The sequence below is a fragment of the Vulpes vulpes genome, chromosome 12, assembly GCF_048418805.1.
Source record: "Vulpes vulpes isolate BD-2025 chromosome 12, VulVul3, whole genome shotgun sequence".
Taxonomy (NCBI): domain Eukaryota; kingdom Metazoa; phylum Chordata; class Mammalia; order Carnivora; family Canidae; genus Vulpes; species Vulpes vulpes.
In genome coordinates, this window is record NC_132791.1 from 172,217,538 (window position 1) to 172,234,165 (window position 16,628).

Consider the following 16,628-nt stretch of genomic DNA (forward strand, 5'->3'; position numbering starts at 1 on the left):
GCCGGCCGCGGAGGGCGCGTCTGCGGGAGGCCGCCGCAGGAGGGGGGGGGGCCCTAAACGCCCCAGGGGTTCCGGCGAACAGGTAGGTCCAAGGATTGGTCCCACGGATCCACCTTCATCTTCCCGGAAAACTTAACCTGGGGCAATAACTGGGCAGGAGAAAAAGCAGTATGTCCAGGAACTTTATTTCCCCAAAGGTTAGAAACAACCCAAATGTTCAGCGGCAGGAGAGGCAATACGTGTTTTCCTCCATTTTGCAGAGAAGTAACTAGCCCTAGGTCGCATTATACAAACGAATGAGTTGCTATGATTGAGTTAATCATTTTAAGAAGGCTGGATTTACTTGCCCATGTCTTTTTCTTCTTCTTTTTTTTTTTGGCCTGGGACAGTATAGCTCAGTGCAGGGTTCCAAAGCCTAAGACCTTGGAAGGACTAGCTAGACCACGTAAATGAGCATTGGAGGCCAGGTGTAGACAAAAGGGAGAAGGGGGGACTGCAGTGAAATGGAAGATTCATCCTTTGTTTAAAGGGGGGGAGGGCAGCTGCTATTTATCTTTGGTATCACTAGATCTATTTTTTGAAGGTTTTTGTGTGAAAACTTCTGACTTCTAGATGAGCAGCTGTACTAGTTTTCCATTGCTACAGTTACAAATTACCACAGTGGCTTAAAACAACACAGATTGGTTATTTTACAGTTCTGGAAGTCAGAGGTCTGACGCGAGTGTGAGGTTTAGGTCAAAATGCGAGCAGGGTGGCATGTCTTCTGGAGGCTCTGCAGAAGAATCTGCTGACTTGCCTTTTCCAGCTTATCAAAGTTGGTAATGGTGAGTGGAGTCTCTGTCACATCACGGACTTCTCCCTCTGCTCTCTCCTATTCCTGTTCCACTTTTGAAGACCCTTGTGATTACAGTGGCTCCATTTAGGAAATCCAGAATAATCTCCCCTTTGCAAAGTCCTTTTGCCTTGTAAGGTAATATATTTATAGATTCCAGGGATTAGGATGTGGATATCTTTGAGTAAGCGGGCATTATTCTGCCTATCACAGAAGCTAATTCTGATTTTAAAAGTACTGCGAGACCAAAAAAACCCCAGGTGTGTGGGATAGCACCCACAAGCTATTGTGTCTTTCCACATGGCGTCTAAGAGTGCAGGCTCTGAAGTCTGACTGCCTGGGGCTAATGTGGGCTCAGCCACTTACCAGCCTAAGCTTTGCTATTCACTTCAGGAGAATAAGACTAGTAATGCTGCCGGCCTTATAGGATTGTTATGAAAGTAAGATAAGGCACATAAAATACTTAGCACCGACATAGTAAGTACTCCATAAATGTTAGCTATTCATTTTTATAATAAATTCCTTTGGCTGTAGCAGTCTTTGGGTCTGCACTTACTGATCCATCTGTTCCCAAGACTGCATCTGGATGAATGCAGTATGTGTCTCTGGATCACCAAGTACATAAAAGAAGTTCTAGTGTAAGTCAGCGACATACGAAGAAATTGAACTCCCCTCTTCTATAGAATTGCACCAAATTATACCTTTAAATTTAAAGAATAATTCCTCTTAAAGAAGAACTGAGGGCTGACTAAACATCAGGTACATAACAGATAAAGAGTTTCACATATTCTCATTTCCTCAAACAGGTGCCTGTCTCGGAGGGCCGCAAGGTGCAGCCTCAAGTGATTCCGCTGTAGCCTGGATAATAGAATTAGTGTCTTCCTTGTTCAGGCTCCAACTGCACATCACTGCCAAGCACCAGGGAGGGCAGGAGCCTGTGAGGAACCATCCCCGAACCAGCAGGGCCTCTGTGCAGAACTAACAGAGGCCTTCAGGCACTGAGCAAAAGTGCCCCCAACATGTGTGCACACAGGGACAGGTGCTCGACACCATGTCTATGGTCTACAAGGAAATTAGCATTACTGAGCCCCTGCAGACTCAGTGCCTCACTGAGATAATGGAAGTGTCTATACCATTTGCTATTTAAGTAAAAAAAACATATTTTTTGCATATCTATAATCTGTAGACAGTACCATCACAGTATAAAGTATTCTTCAGCCCCACTTCTGTGACTGTATTTACATATCTGCATATTAAGCCTGTTTTTGGTTTTCATCAAAAGTAATTGATGTACCAGTTTTTAAGTATCTTCATTCACAAATTCATGTTTTCTTCACTGCTTTGCCCACTGGCTGACACTATTTCAATTATTCAAACTTATAGCAGCTGGAGGTACCTGTATGTATGTTGTTACATGACTATTTTATCGTCATAATATCTGTTTTTATACCCCAAATCCTTTGTGGAACAAAATAGGGACTAGATTTTGAAACATAATTAAGAAAGGACATGCTACTTAGTGATAATCACTGAAAAATTTCCATCAGAAGTAACCGATATACCAGCTTTTCAATCTTTATTCATAAATTAGTATAATATGGTGAGTCTTAATATATGATAAAACAGATTATGAAAAATATCATATTTACAATGAAACTATTATTTTATATTACTGAATCATTTGATATGCTACCTCCTGCTATAGCATCATGGACCCAACTCTACCCTTTGAATGGACCAATTTTATGATTTTCCTAGGAAGTTTTGAGTTAAGGATAGTTTCTCGCTGCTTCTTTCCAGGATCCAAGTCTTCAGACAAATTCCTGGAAACAAGCAATTAGAACCTGATCTCTCCAGGATGGAGGAGAAAAAGGACATGTCACTTTTTAAAAGCTCACAGTTGCTATGCTTTGCAGGATATGGGAGAGAGGGGTACACAGAGGAGGCATACAGAATCAATCCCAATAAATATATTGAACATTTGTGAACTGTCAATATCAAGAATTAATTTCTAAAACACAAGTTCATACACAGAAGCTATCCTGCTAGCTGTTAATTAAATGCATGGACAATAGTCAAAGAGATGCTGTGCTTACAAAAACCACATACATCTTATTTATCTTTAATTTTAAAATAATTCATCCCCTTATTGGGTATGCAAGTGAGCAATGGAGAAAGTGGTGCATCTGCAATACCTGAAATTAAAAAAGAAAAGAAAAGAAAATGAGTCAGTTTAACAATGGCCAAGATTTGAGGGCAGATTATGGACCCTCATGATGTGCTGAAGCAGAACATGCAAAATAGGGCATGAGGGGATAGCAGACGAGAGCCAGGAGAACACTTAGAGGTAATTAGCCAGCCAAGAGAGAGGATCGAATGTAGTCTGCTGTTAATTCTTCCTGCCTGTAAAATAAGCTGACTACTTACCAGCTGGTGCTAAGGATTTCAATGCTTCTAGAAGATGCGGGCTGGAGAACTTTATTAGGCACCGGAGGGGCTCTTTTCTCTCCGCCAAGATGTCTCCATTGAAGTCACTTTTGAATTTTGTTTCAAGCTGTCAACGAATATATTTATAAATAACTACTAAATATATCAGCTGGAATGGCAAACTATAATGGAATCAGGTTATGCATTTTATTAATTCTTGTCATCAAGAAATACAGGGATTAAGGGGTGTGTGAGCCACTTAAATTTGCTAACTGCAAATGTAGAGGAAAAACCAGTGTTATCAAATGGTATCACACATAAAATACTTGGCACCTGACACACAGGAGACCTGGGAGGTCAGTTCCACCTTCAGGTGACCTGAGCATTTAGTATGCCTTCTTTTTTTTTTTTTTTTTAAAGATTTTATTCATTTATTTGAGAGATCCAGCAAGCATGAGTGGGGGGAGGGGCAGAGGAAGAGGGTGGGGGAGAAGAAGGCTCAGGGAGCCGGAGAGAGATGCAGGGCTTAATCCCAGGACTCTGACACATGACCTGAGTTGAAGGCACATGCCTAACCCACTGAGCCACCCAAGTGCCCCCTAGTTTGCATTCTTAACGGCAAATTAGCACCATCTTTTGTAATCTGTCATTTTGATGCAAAAGTATATCTTTTGAGTCACTACCACTATTTATTTTTACCTAATTATGTAAGATTTCAAAAGTACACAATAGTAAGGAACACAATATAATGAGCCCCGTGTGCACATCCTGCAGCTGAAACCATTATCAATTCACGGCTAGTCTTGTATCATCTACAACCCTACCTCCCCGTTCCTTACTGACCACGGCAATTGGATTATTCTGAAGTAAATCCAAGACATGATGCTAATCCATTTAATATTTCAGTATGTATCTAAGAAAGACCTGAGAAGGACTCTTTTTAAAAATTTCACCATAACATTACCACATCAAAAAAATTAGTAACAACCTCCCAATCCTTTAATAGCATCAAATACGCAAATCCACTGCTTCAATAGGTACTTGAGTTTTAGATTCTAATTTCAATTTTTCTTTTTAGTTAAAATGACTCTTAAAATTTATTTTTATTTATTTATTGTTAAAGATTTATTTATGTATTTATTCATGATAGACCTAGAGAGAGAGGCAGAGACACAGGCAGAGGGAGAAGCGGGCTCCATGTCGGGAGCCCAAATCGGGACTCGATCCCGGGACTCCAGGATCGCGCCCTGGGCCAAAGGCAGGTGCCAAACCGCTGAGCCACCCAGGGATCCCCGACTCTTAAAATTAAAAGGCATTATCCTGAAATATTTAGAGGTTGAGTAATGTCTGCAACTACCTCAAATGGTTCAGAATAAATCAACAAAAAGAAATTAAGGAATTGTGGCAAAATGTTAACAACTGGTGAATTGAAGCAAAGCGGAAATAGGTGTTCATTGTAATATCCTTGCAAGTGTTCTGAAGGTTTGACATTTTTCAAAATAGAAAAAGTAGGGAAAATTAAAAGCTTATATGAATCAATGTGTACCTTGACTTACAGAGTATAGCTATTCTAAACTGTATATACAAACTGAGATTTGTGGATTCTTACTTATTCCTGATCAATGGTTCCTTTAGTGGGCAGAATCAGCCAGAGGGCTTGTAAGAACAGATGGTTGGGTCCCACCTCCAGAGTCCCTGATCCAGTAGGAGGACCACAGTGGGGCCAAGAATCTGCAATTCTTACCCATTCCCAAGTAATGCTGATATGGTGGGTCCAGAGACCACATTTGGGAACCAGTGTCCTAGAGTATGGGCTGTGCAAAGGAACTGGGTTAAAACTGCCATTAAGGGAGCACTAAGTGAAATATATCAATCACCTTTTCCCACTATAAACAAATTAAAGAAAATAGGTGTCAGGCTTGAGTGATCAGATGAATGGCAGATTTAAAGTATTGCCTGTGGCTGTAGGGGGTGCTACGCAGAAAGAATTTTACTAGACGGGGGAGGGTGTTGAATGCCAAGTATTAGATTAGGGCAATCATCATATGAACCTTGAATTCTTCTATTGGGGGCACTGGGCTTGCCCCTAAGCTGGCCTTCTTGGTGGGCAGTGGCACACTTCTGGAATGAGCTAATTTCGCAGTACTGACTAGGCTACTGGTTTTTCTCCTGTGATGCCAACTGGGTTATGTCATGACTTATTTTTTCATTTATTCTTTTGTTCAACAGGTATTTATGAGCACCGACTATGTGTGTTGCTCTAGGTATGGATGGGCTAGAAAGGTAGAACTTTTCTCCCCTCAAAAATATAGATTGTGGCCAGTTATACATAACTAAATTAATATGTAAGATTAAATAAAGGTAAATTCATAATTTCAAAAAGTCCCCTTTGCTAACAGGCACTTAATAAATATGATAAAGATGTCTATCCTAACTCATAAATTCATTATGCAAAATTAAAGTGATACTATACCTATTGTGGTAAGTAATGTATAGAATTGCTGCATCACTGCTGTACACTTAAAACTGCTATAACATCGTGTGTCAACTCTATTCAATAATTAGAAAAAAATTAAAAAAAAAGTGATAAAGGAAAAGAAAGTTTCTTAAAGCTGTCCACTTAAAGTTTTTGTTCTTTTAAAAAAATATGGATAACTCGTAGTTCACATTTAGAGCAAAGTCCCACCTTATATTGTGCGAATTCTAGTCTCGGTTGAGAATAGTCTCCAAAAGTTTCTTGAGTCACTCTCTGGACTCTCTCTTTTTCTATTCTGTTTTCATGAATGATCCGAGAATCCACTAAATATGGAAGATTTCAAAAGAAAACAGATATTAGAAATGTACTTCATCCGTAAAGTATCCTCTTTTCATTCCTTTCAACTTGCTCGTGTCATTTAAAAATAATGTTTAGTTTCTTCTCTTGATTGCAATAATTCCTTATTAAAGGAAAGTTGCAAAGCACAGGCTGATAAATAAAATAAAAATCCCCCATTCTACCAATGCATAGAAAGCACTGTTAACATTTTAATGTATTTCTGTCTAGCCTTTTCCTTAATGAATAGAAAGATAAGTATTTTCTAAACTGAGATGATAAAATACACACAATTTTGCATACTGCTTTTCTACTTAACATGAAATTAACGGCAGTTCCTATGCCATCGGAAAGTCATAAAAATGTTTATTCAAAACTGCTGTACCATTTCATTTTATTGCCAAATCATTGCTGAGAGATAGGAAAATGTTCATTTCTATAAATCTAGATTGTATCCCACCACTCTTCTCAACTTTCTAGTTCACTCCAGTAGTTTCTTACTCTCTTCTCCCAGGTTTTCCAGGAGAGACTCCTGCCATCTTCAAGTAGCAACAAAGTCACCATTCTGATTATTCAAGGATTGGTTTATCCAGTGCATTTGGAGACAGGGCTCCAGGGCTCCACACTCAAGAGAGATTTGGATTTCACACCTGGCTTTGGTGATTACTAGCTGTGTAACTTTGCCTAGCAAGTTACTAAACCCTTCTAAATCCCAGCTGCCTGATGAATAAAGGACTGTTCAGGAGACCACTATGAAGATGAAGGAAGTGATACCTATAAGCATCTGAGTGTGGTGCTTGGCACAACAGAAATGCTTGACTATAAGTTAATTTTTAAGTGTTATTATTTGATGTTCTAGTAAATTCTAAAAGGAACCTATGGTAGTTTAGATTCCCTTTGCATTAAAAAAATTTTTTTTTAAAGATTTTATTTATTTATTCATGGGGAGACACACAGAGAGAGGCAGAGACCCAGGCAGAGGGAGAAGCAGACTTCCCTGGGAGCTCAATGTGGGGCTTGATCCCAGGACCCCAGGATCATGACCTAAGCCAAAGTCAGACATTCAATCACTGAGCCACCCAGGTGCACCCCCCCCAATTTTTTTTTCTTAAAGATTTTATTTATTTGAGATAGAGAGAAAACGTGAGTTGGGGGAGGGGCAGAGGAAGAGGGAAAAGCAGACTCCCTGCTTAGCAGGGAGCCAGACATGGGATTGATCCCTGGACCCCAAGATTATGACCTGAGCCAAAGACAGCCAGCCTCCCAACCCATTGAGCCACCCAGGAGCCCCTTAGTTTCCCTTTTCAACAGAAAGTTAATTTTCAATTTTTCTGAAAGCAGTACATAGTTTTGAATCCGGCTCCTAGGGAATCCCTGGGTGGCTCAGTGGTTTAGTGCCTGCCTTCGGCTCAGGGCGTGATCCTGGAGTCCCAGAATTGAGTCCCACGTCGGGTTCTCTGCCTGGAGCCTGCTTTTCCCTCTGCCTGTGTCTCTGCCTCTCTCTTTCTCTGTCTCTCATGAATAAATGAATAAAATCTTAAAAAAAAAAAAAATCTGGCTCCTAATGATTAGATGTTTTACCAAGTGACAGAAATCTAAAAAGGAATGATGTGCTTCCAAATTTCGGTTTTATCTTAAAACACACATACTGTGTATATCCAGCTCCAGGGATTTTTCCTGCAGAGGTGTAGTGGAGTTGTAAGTTTCAAAGGTCTAAAAAAAGAAAAAAGAAAAAAAGTGAATCTTTTCCTAACTTTTAACATCTTGAAATATAAATAATAAATGGTTTTAGTACATAACAGCTTGTCAAATCTTATCTTTATTTATTTATTTATTTTCAACAGAAAGAGATTTGAGGCCACATCCAGGCTGAATTAAGCATTTCTCCCAGAGCAGGAGGCTGGCAGAGGCTGCTGGGCCAGCAACATGTCTGTTTTGAATGAGAAGCTCTGTACTTTGTTAGCATAAAAATGATTCTGGATGAAGCCTGGGTGGTAAGTGGAAAAGCTAGAAGAATCCCAGGCAGAATTTGCAATGTGATACTTCAGCTTTACAGCTGCATCTTCATTACCGTAGAATATTCCCTGACGCTCCTTTTGGAAAAATCATTTTGCTACTGAAGCCAATCTCTCAATCCCATCTTACTTGCAGTTGATGTTTTTATAATTAAGCATGTGACGGTGTGAATTTTCCTAAGAATGCAACTGTCATAGCAGAACAGCTGGGAGGGTGGAGGGTAAGAGGGGAGAGGGTTACTGTGGGCAAAAACCATTAACTTAGTGTTAGATTTTTTTTTTCCGTAGAGTGGCTTGCAGAGAGCCATCACTTCTTTCTACTTAAAAGAGATGAAAATACACATAAATATAACATATCTAAGGGCTCAAAGATATACCCAGAGCACTAACAATCCATCTACAGGAGTCTAAACATATGAGCACACTGTTGCCATGCAGAGAAAATAATCCTGAGTCTGTGAGTAAAGCCAGATCTCTTATCATGAAAGGAAACAATGCCTTCAAATAATTTCAACAAATAAATTGTGGGATTTAATAATAAACCAGTGCTTTCCCCCTTCCTTGTAATTCCTATATCACCTGCTTGACTAATGGGACAAAAAAATTAATTCTACTTCTCTCGGGCATAATAGAATAATATAATTAGCTTTGAAAGACAGTGTCAAGTTACTCCAAAGATAAATTCTAATTGGAATAGCTGATTTGGAAACTGGGATCTGTAACAAACTCTAGTGAATAGTGAATAGTATAAAACACAATGCAATTTAACAAAGAGGACAGTGAGGCACTGTGGTTTCCTTTTATGTTAACTCACTAAAGGCTTTTCTCCACTTCAGTAATATCGGAAATAATCTCCTTCTGTTGGAGGTGGGTTTTCCCACCTGCTCAGATGCTTCTAACACAAGTGTGAATGAGAAAATGGAGATGTGCTTACCTGATTATACTGTTTAAAAACAATAGCCTTCAGAGAGTCCAGATACCGGCTTCTCAGGTCCATTTTCACAATTTTATGGTGATTGCTAGCAACTGTCAGTGCCTGGAAGTGAAAATTGGCAAGACTATTAGGATTACCATGTTCATCCCCCAATATCTGTAATAACTATAATATTTGGTTGAATTTTTGTATTAAGCACACATTACTTCTAGATTAACAGACAATAAGAGAGAACTCCAAACTCATGCTTGTGCCATGCTACCACTTGTAGAACACTTTCTGCTTGTTTTAGGAAATCAAGAATTACATGTGGCATTTTATATAAAATGCATATTGAGCAGTTTAACCCTACCTAAACCTCTGAGATAAGAGCAATAAGAATATTATAGCTTATAGTAATTGGTTCCATACCTGACCCAGAAGAGGTATATTGCTCCTCAGTGGGCAGGAGGAAGTGAAGGCATAGGGAGTCTGGGAGTAATATACCACATAAACAGGTTTGTACTGGTTTGGCTTTCTATACTGCGTTCCCCAGGCAATTCGAATCCATACTGCATTCTCCTCAGCATCTCTGAAGCTGACCATCACCTTAAAAAGAAAAAAAAAAAAAAAGAGTTAAGTTTCCTAATTAAAATCTGTACCAGGGGTACTGGCTGGCTGAGTTGGTACAACATATGACTTTTTTTTTTCTTTACAACGTATGACTCTTGATCTCAGGGTCATGAGTTCAAGCCCCATGTTGGACATAGAGCTTACTTAAAAAAAAAAAAAAAGCCACACACACACAAAAGTCTGGGGCGCCTGGGTGGCTTAGTCAGTTAAGTGTCTGCCTTCAGTTCAGGTCATGATCCTGGAGTTCTGGGGTCAAGGCCCATGTCGGGCTCCCTGTTCAGTGGGGAGTCCACTTCTCTCGCTCCCTCTGTTCCTAATAAATAAAATCTAAACAAATAAACAAAATCTGTGGCACCAGCAAGTGCTCTTTAGGGGTGAAGGATGTTACTATAACCTTGCACACAGGCTGAGATCCAGCAGTCTTTTCTACTTTCCATTACAGTGTTTAGGGATCTTTGGGAAAAGATTTTGTGGTTGTTTTGGAAAGATACATTATGCCTTGCCAGGTCTTTTGGAAAGAAAACAAGTTTTAAATCCTACAATCAGGATATCCCAATTTTTCAATAATTTCTTGGGCTTGTTTAAAAAAAAAAACTGTTCCCTGACATGTAAAAATTTATGAATGAAGGCAGCCTTGCAAATGACATAACTGTTTCATAATGAAGCCATTTCAGCATAAGCACAGACCTAGTGTGTACTATAAAGTTTAATAGTAAGATTTCTATGTAGTGATGGGCTCTAATATATTAATCCTAATGCTCATATGCATTTAACTCAGATGCTAATAATTACTCCAAAGTAATGTGGTAACAATATAGAAAATTCTATTTCATTTCCATTTCATGGATAAAACACAGATTTTTCCAAACTTCTAAATATAACTGCCAGTTGGTTTGGAATTTAAAAGCCTGTTCCTAGATTCTTAGGCTCCCCCTCAATCCAGCTTCCCCTGGGAGGCCAGATCCTGGACAGGAGGCACCCGAGACAGGCACAGTTGGCTTGCCCACATCTTTTTACTTCCTCCCTCTTGTATCCCACTCCAGAAGAAGCAGGCTGCAATGTGGCTGCTGGCATTAGCAAAGAAGGCAGTTATTCTGACTCTGCCCACTCTTTATCTGGCTGCTTTCCTGTATTCCTTTGGTGTATGATACAAGGAACATTCCTTGTGTGGTGTGGAGGGTGTGGAGCATGTGGAGTGTGAGGAGCTTTCCTGTATTCCCTTTCATGATAAGAGATCTGGCCTTACTCACAGACTCAAGGTTATTATTTCCTCTGCATGGCAACAGTGTGCTCATGTGGAGACTCCTGCAGATGGATTGTTAGTGCTCTGTGTATATCTTTGAGCCTTAGATATGTTATACTTATGTGTATTTTCATTTCTTTTAATTAGAAAGAAGTGATGGCTCTCTGCAATATTTCCTGTATTCCTGTACTTCCTGTTTTCCTGTATTCCCTTGGTGTATGATACAAGGAACCTTCCGTGTGTGGTGTGGAGGGTGTGGAGCGTGTGGAGTGTGAAGAGCAGCCTGACCTTCTCGAGTGAGCAGCACAGTGCTTGGCCCTAACAGGCGCTCAGTGGACCTCTGCTGGCTTCAATGGAAGAGGACAGGGTCTAATTCTGAATAGCCTCTTTGTGTCACATTACAAAAGCAAAGCCTGTAAAATCAAGATTGAATGCAGTATGTGGAGGGAACATTTTACCAGAGGGAGAAAATTGGTTGTACTCAACATATTCAGGTAATCTCTCTAGCCCAGAGTGAGGATAATTTAGGTACAGCCTTGTGGAGAAGCTTAAAGATGTGTCCTCCCTACATTGGATGTATAGTTGGGCATACATGTTTAAGTGTACAGTTTCCTGGAGGTCCTGTATCACTTATCAAATTTTTCCTAAGGTTCTATGATCCAAAAAAGATTAAATAAAGATCAATGGACTAAGAGAAAAGGATATTCACAGAACCAATATAATCTTGGCCAGGTGGCTTTCAGATATTAGGTCTCACATTCTTCTAGTAAAGATGATATTCAGATACCTGAAGAGGTAGGGCTCAAATGCAGACCGTTACTATTTTCCTAAGAAACTACCTTAATAGATATCATCCTTTAGTAGTCAGGACAAAGCATTTTTCATCAAGGATAGCTCAGATAAATATTGTTCAAGCCTAACTGGTCATGGCCACAAAAAAGTTTAGTGTGGTAATCAAATGTAACTTACAACACAGAGAATTGCTACATATTTAATTATATTAGTATATTTAGCATAGACTATCATTATTATACCACATGATCTACAGGTATTAAAAGGAGAGTAAATATGCTACCTTTTTACAACTGAAACATATATTTTAGTTTGTCTTTTCTTTCTTTGTAAGAACATAGTGTTTTGAATAGTTTTACATGGTAAGATAAAGAGTTAATCTCTCTCTCTCTCTTGCACACAGAGATATACACTCTCAAAGGCTCTGGATGGGATGTCCTGTAGCACAGGCTCCACCCATTACTCCCCAGTTAGGTTCCCAGCTGCCTCTCATACCAGCTTCTCTACCCAATTGGTTCAAGGGCGGGAAGTTCTTTTTTTTTTTTTTTTTTAAGGGCAGGAAGTTCTTAACCTGAAGTCCCTGGTCAGAACTCAGAGTGCCTAAGAACTAACTGAAATTTAGCATCTTCTTTAATTGTGAAGGTAGGCAACAAAATGTGGAATGTTAGGACCTGTTTGCTTTTTGTAGAAACTGTCCCAAATATTTTCTCAATACATTACAATTGTTGGCACCTGCCTCAAAAATATAATTTACGACTTTGAAACTGTTTTTTAGACCTACTATGAGAGTACTACTGTGTTAATTAAGAAACACATGATGACTATAGCACAACTTAGTATTTTAATGCCTTAATAATGGTCTTTTAACATATTTTGTTTTTCTTGTAATTCTATGTATTATAGCATTTAAAAATAATCTTCTGGGGATCCCTGGGTGGCTCAGCAGTTTAGTGTCTGCCTTCAGCCCAGGGCATGATTCTGGAGTCCCAGGATCAAGTCCCACATCAGGCTTCCTGCATGGAGCCTGCTTCTCTCTCTGCTTATGTCTCAGCCTCTCTTAGTCTGTGTCTCTCATGAATAAATGAATAAAATCTTTAAAAAAAAATAAAAATAATCTTCTAAGAAGTGGTGTGTAAGTTTCACTAACAGCAAAAGGTGTCCTTGGCAAAGAAAGGTTAAGATGTCTGTCCTACATCAGCGGGCAAGTTTATTTTCACTCCAGGAGTCTCTACATGGCATGATATCACCATTGTCAGCCTTTAGGAAAGTGGGGTTATCCAGCTGCTAGTTAAGTTATGAAGAGGAAAGTAGGAAGTTGAGTTGAAAAACAGGGTTAGCACATGTGGGCCAGCTCACAGCAGGGGAGCCAGGGAGACAGAAAAGACACAGGGTGGTGGGCGTCTGCTGGCCTTTCAAGCAGGAAGATCTGACCAATAAAAAAGCTCCTTTGTTCTCCCAGCCTTTCCCACTAATCTGCCTGAAATTCATTCAGGAGGCAAAGGCTTTTGGCACACTGCAGTGACAAAAGAAGAAATCTAACCACTGAAATACATGGCCATGGAAGTAGGAAGATATGGGAGCACACTTCACTCTTCTAGAATGGTCAGGACAGGGGATCCCTGGGTGGCTCAGTGGTTTAGCGCCTCCCTTTGGCCCAGGGTGCGATCCTGGAGTCCCGGGATCGAGTCCCGCGTCAGGCTCCTGGCATAGAGCCTGCTTCTCCCTCCTCCTGTGTCTCTGCCTCTCTCTATATCTATCATAAATAATAAATAAAAAATTAGAAAAAAAAAGAAAAAGAAAAAATAGAATGGTCAGGACAGGAGGCGTGGGGTTCAGACCTCAGAAGTTCCTGGTGCTGGACAGAAGGGCAGGAAAGACTATCACAGGGGAAGAAGACACTGAAAGGGAAGGACTCTGACAAACTCTGAACTGCAGCTAAGAGCAGCTCTCTCTACGCTTTTGGCATGGGGTGAACAGGGTGGGAACATGGTTTCTCAAAAGGATTTAGCCAGTCGTGCTTGGCTTCATAAAAAAGGCTGCTTCCAGAAGGGTCCACACCAAATATCTATATTTATGGACAACTGGCTAGGGATTCTGGGCCAGTGAGGCTCGTTGTTTAAAGAAAAGTAGGTGCACATGCCATACCCACGGTCCATATGGGACTCTCCTTTAATCTCTGAAAAGTGTATTATCTCATGGTATGAATATCTTTCAAATATAATAAAAAATAACAAGAACAGAGTAGCAAAGAGTGATTATTCACAAAAGATAAAAAACACTACCCCCCACCCCCGAAAACCCAAAGAGGAGACATACCTTCTCTTGGCTCACAATTACCCTTGAATTAATTTATAAATTAAGTAGACCTCCACTCAACACGATGAAGATTTCATTTTGTAAACCTGATAAAATGATTCTAAGTTTCTTCTTGAAGAATAGCCAGGACATTTTTGGTAAAGAAGAGTAACTGGGGGTAGGGACAGGGCTGACTTGTTTTAATGGTTATTAAAATATTTTACAAACCACAGAATTAGAGGAATGAGCGATTTGCAAAGAATGTGCTCAATCCATTCATCCCCAGCATCTGTTGCACACTTGCCTGTGTCAGAGAGGGGCAGGATGGTCGGTTTCCTCTCAGGGGGACTATGACAATTAAAGTAGGAAAAGGGAAGAGTATGGTGACAGTAGCACAAGACAGGGGAACTGCCATGGGGGGAGGGCAGGGACAATCCCTGAGGGAGCACTAGTTAAGAGGAGGCCAGAAGGATGGGGAGGAATGAGCTGTGTCAAGGCCAAGTAGTGGAGGTCCTTCCAAGGAGGAGAGGGAACAGCCTGTGGCAAGTTAAAGAACTGGAAGAAGACTGGCTCAGTTTGGCTGGAGTGTAGAGTACAGGTGTTGGATGTAGGAGTGCACAAGGAGAAATAGATCAGAAGTAGAACAGACTCTAAAAGCATGAATGAATCTGAAGAATCCAATGATGATAAACCAGTAGAAAAAGCTCAATTAGTCTACAAATGGCATTGGGACAACTCATTAGCTTCTGAAAGGGAAATGATGAATGACTCCATCACCACCTCCCTCCTTGCTTCCACTAAAGTAAGTTCCCATGGCCGAACTTCACCGGGGGGCAGGCTGAGTGCAGAAACTTGGGGGGTGCTCTGGCAAAGGACAGAAGGCAAGGAAGGGAGTCAGTCAGAGACAATGAAGTGCACTTTCGGATGGGCAGAAGACAACCGGAAGACAGAGATGGAGGATCAGGAGGGTCTGACTGCCAATTCTTGTGACCTTCCTGAGCACAAGAAATGGATGTTGTGCATCTGGTGCAGGGCAGAGACTAAGCTGTAAGAGCCTGTCAGTGTCACCATGAGGAGCATGAGCTCAGAGCCACCTGCCTGGGTTTAAACCCCAGCTCTGACGCTTACCACTGGGAGACCCACCTTGTTTTATCAGGAGGGTGCAGTGAGTTAGTGACTGTCAAGGGCTTAGCCCAGGGCCTGGCACACGTAGCTGTTTGCAATCAGGATTACTGGGGAAAGAGAACCATGGGATTTTATGATATCACTAGTGCTGCCAAACAGGGAGGTTCTTAAACTTGACATTAGCATCACCTGGAGGGCTTTGGCCCACCCCTATGGTGTCTGAGGGAGCCCAAGAATTTGCAGGTCTAATATGTTCCCAGGTGACGTGGATGCTGCTGTTCTGGGGATCATACTGTGAGGAGTACGGCCTTTCAAAACCCGGTTTCAACACAAAGACAAGAGCAGTGGCCAGAATGCAAGGGGCTTAAGCACGAAGCCAGCAAGGGTGTATTACCCTTTTAGAGGGTCTTTTTGGAAAGGTTTTTGAAGTCGCCAATAAATACCACCCTTCCAGCCTGTTCTGCTAGACCCACTGCTAGACATAAGGCAAGAGTTGGTAGGTGGAGGCCAAGCAACTGGTGACTGGCTCAGGCAAGTGGCCACCCAGATATCAAAATCTGGGTGCAGGCAGAGTTGCCCACATGGTCATGGACAGAAGCACCCTGGGGTGCCTCCCTTGCAGGGGGAGAGCCAGCTCTGGAAGAAGAGCCCAGGATAAATGTCCCTGTTAGCACGGCTGCTCTTATTCTCCTGCCAAAGAGAGGGGAGAGGGACAGGGAAGGGGGGGCCAATGTCACTGTGGCAGCAGGACACAGCAGGAGCAAGAAAAGAACATTTCTCTCCAAGAGCGTTGTGGTCAAAAGAATAGAGCTTGAGGCTGAGCACTGGGAGTAGATGTCCTTCCACCGAGACCTGAGCATGTTTATACATAGCAGAGTGGGAAGCAGTAGAGACTATAAACTTGAAACAGAACAGAGAATAGCAAACCTGCGGTCCTACGAGGCTGCAGGAGATGGATTCCAACCTTTCACAGGAGGGGTGCTATAAGAACATGCTCAGTGACAAGCAGGTAAGTACAAGTATGGTGGAAGTCACAAAGGGTGAGCTGAGCAGATGGAAAGACCATTGTGTATGGAGAGGGAACACTACCATTCTGGAAAGGACAGCCAGAGCACGGTGACTGCAGCAGGTTTTTGGGAATGTCTTGCCATGCAAGGAGAACTAAGGCAGATCAAGGTGGGAAGAGAATGAAGTAAGGGAGGCCATTAAAAAAATGACTGCCTGAACCTACGGGACAATATTCGGTGGTGGGTGCCTGGGTGGCTCAGTTGGTTGAGTGCCTGACTCTTGATTTCAGCTCAGGTCATTATCTCAGGGTTGTGAGATTGAGCCCTGCATTGGGCTCTGCGCTGGGCGTGGAGCTTGCTTGAGATGGTCTCTCCCCCTCTGCCTCTCCCCTCACGCTCTCTTTCTCTCAAAAAAAAAAAAAAGAAAAAAAAAGAGGGGGACGCCTGAGTGGCTCAGTGGTTGAGCATCTGCCTTTGGCTCAGGTTGTGATCCCGGGGTCCTAGAATCAAGTCCTGCATCAGGGTTTTTGCATG

The 16,628-nt window shown here is 41.4% G+C and overlaps 1 protein-coding gene and 1 long non-coding RNA gene across 3 annotated transcripts in view; one reads left to right on the forward strand and one right to left on the reverse strand.

The window, feature by feature from the left end:
- LOC140594796 (uncharacterized) lies at nt 1–12,789 on the forward strand. The gene is made up of 3 exons (XR_011996114.1): nt 1–82; nt 7,916–8,065; nt 11,023–12,789. It is a non-coding gene; the product is annotated as an uncharacterized lncRNA (long non-coding RNA).
- Nucleotides 2,392–16,628, reverse strand: part of CENPN (centromere protein N) — a 22,957-nt gene continuing 8,720 nt past the window's right edge. For both annotated transcript variants that reach the window (XM_025988593.2, XM_025988594.2), the window contains 6 exons: nt 9,432–9,608; nt 9,021–9,122; nt 7,721–7,784; nt 5,946–6,058; nt 3,260–3,386; nt 2,392–3,027 (listed from right to left, as the gene is read on the reverse strand). In XM_025988593.2, coding sequence (XP_025844378.2) covers nt 2,945–3,027; nt 3,260–3,386; nt 5,946–6,058; nt 7,721–7,784; nt 9,021–9,122; nt 9,432–9,608 — 666 coding nt within the window. In that variant the 3' untranslated portion in view covers nt 2,392–2,944. The remainder of the gene's footprint in view (nt 3,028–3,259; nt 3,387–5,945; nt 6,059–7,720; nt 7,785–9,020; nt 9,123–9,431; nt 9,609–16,628) is intronic.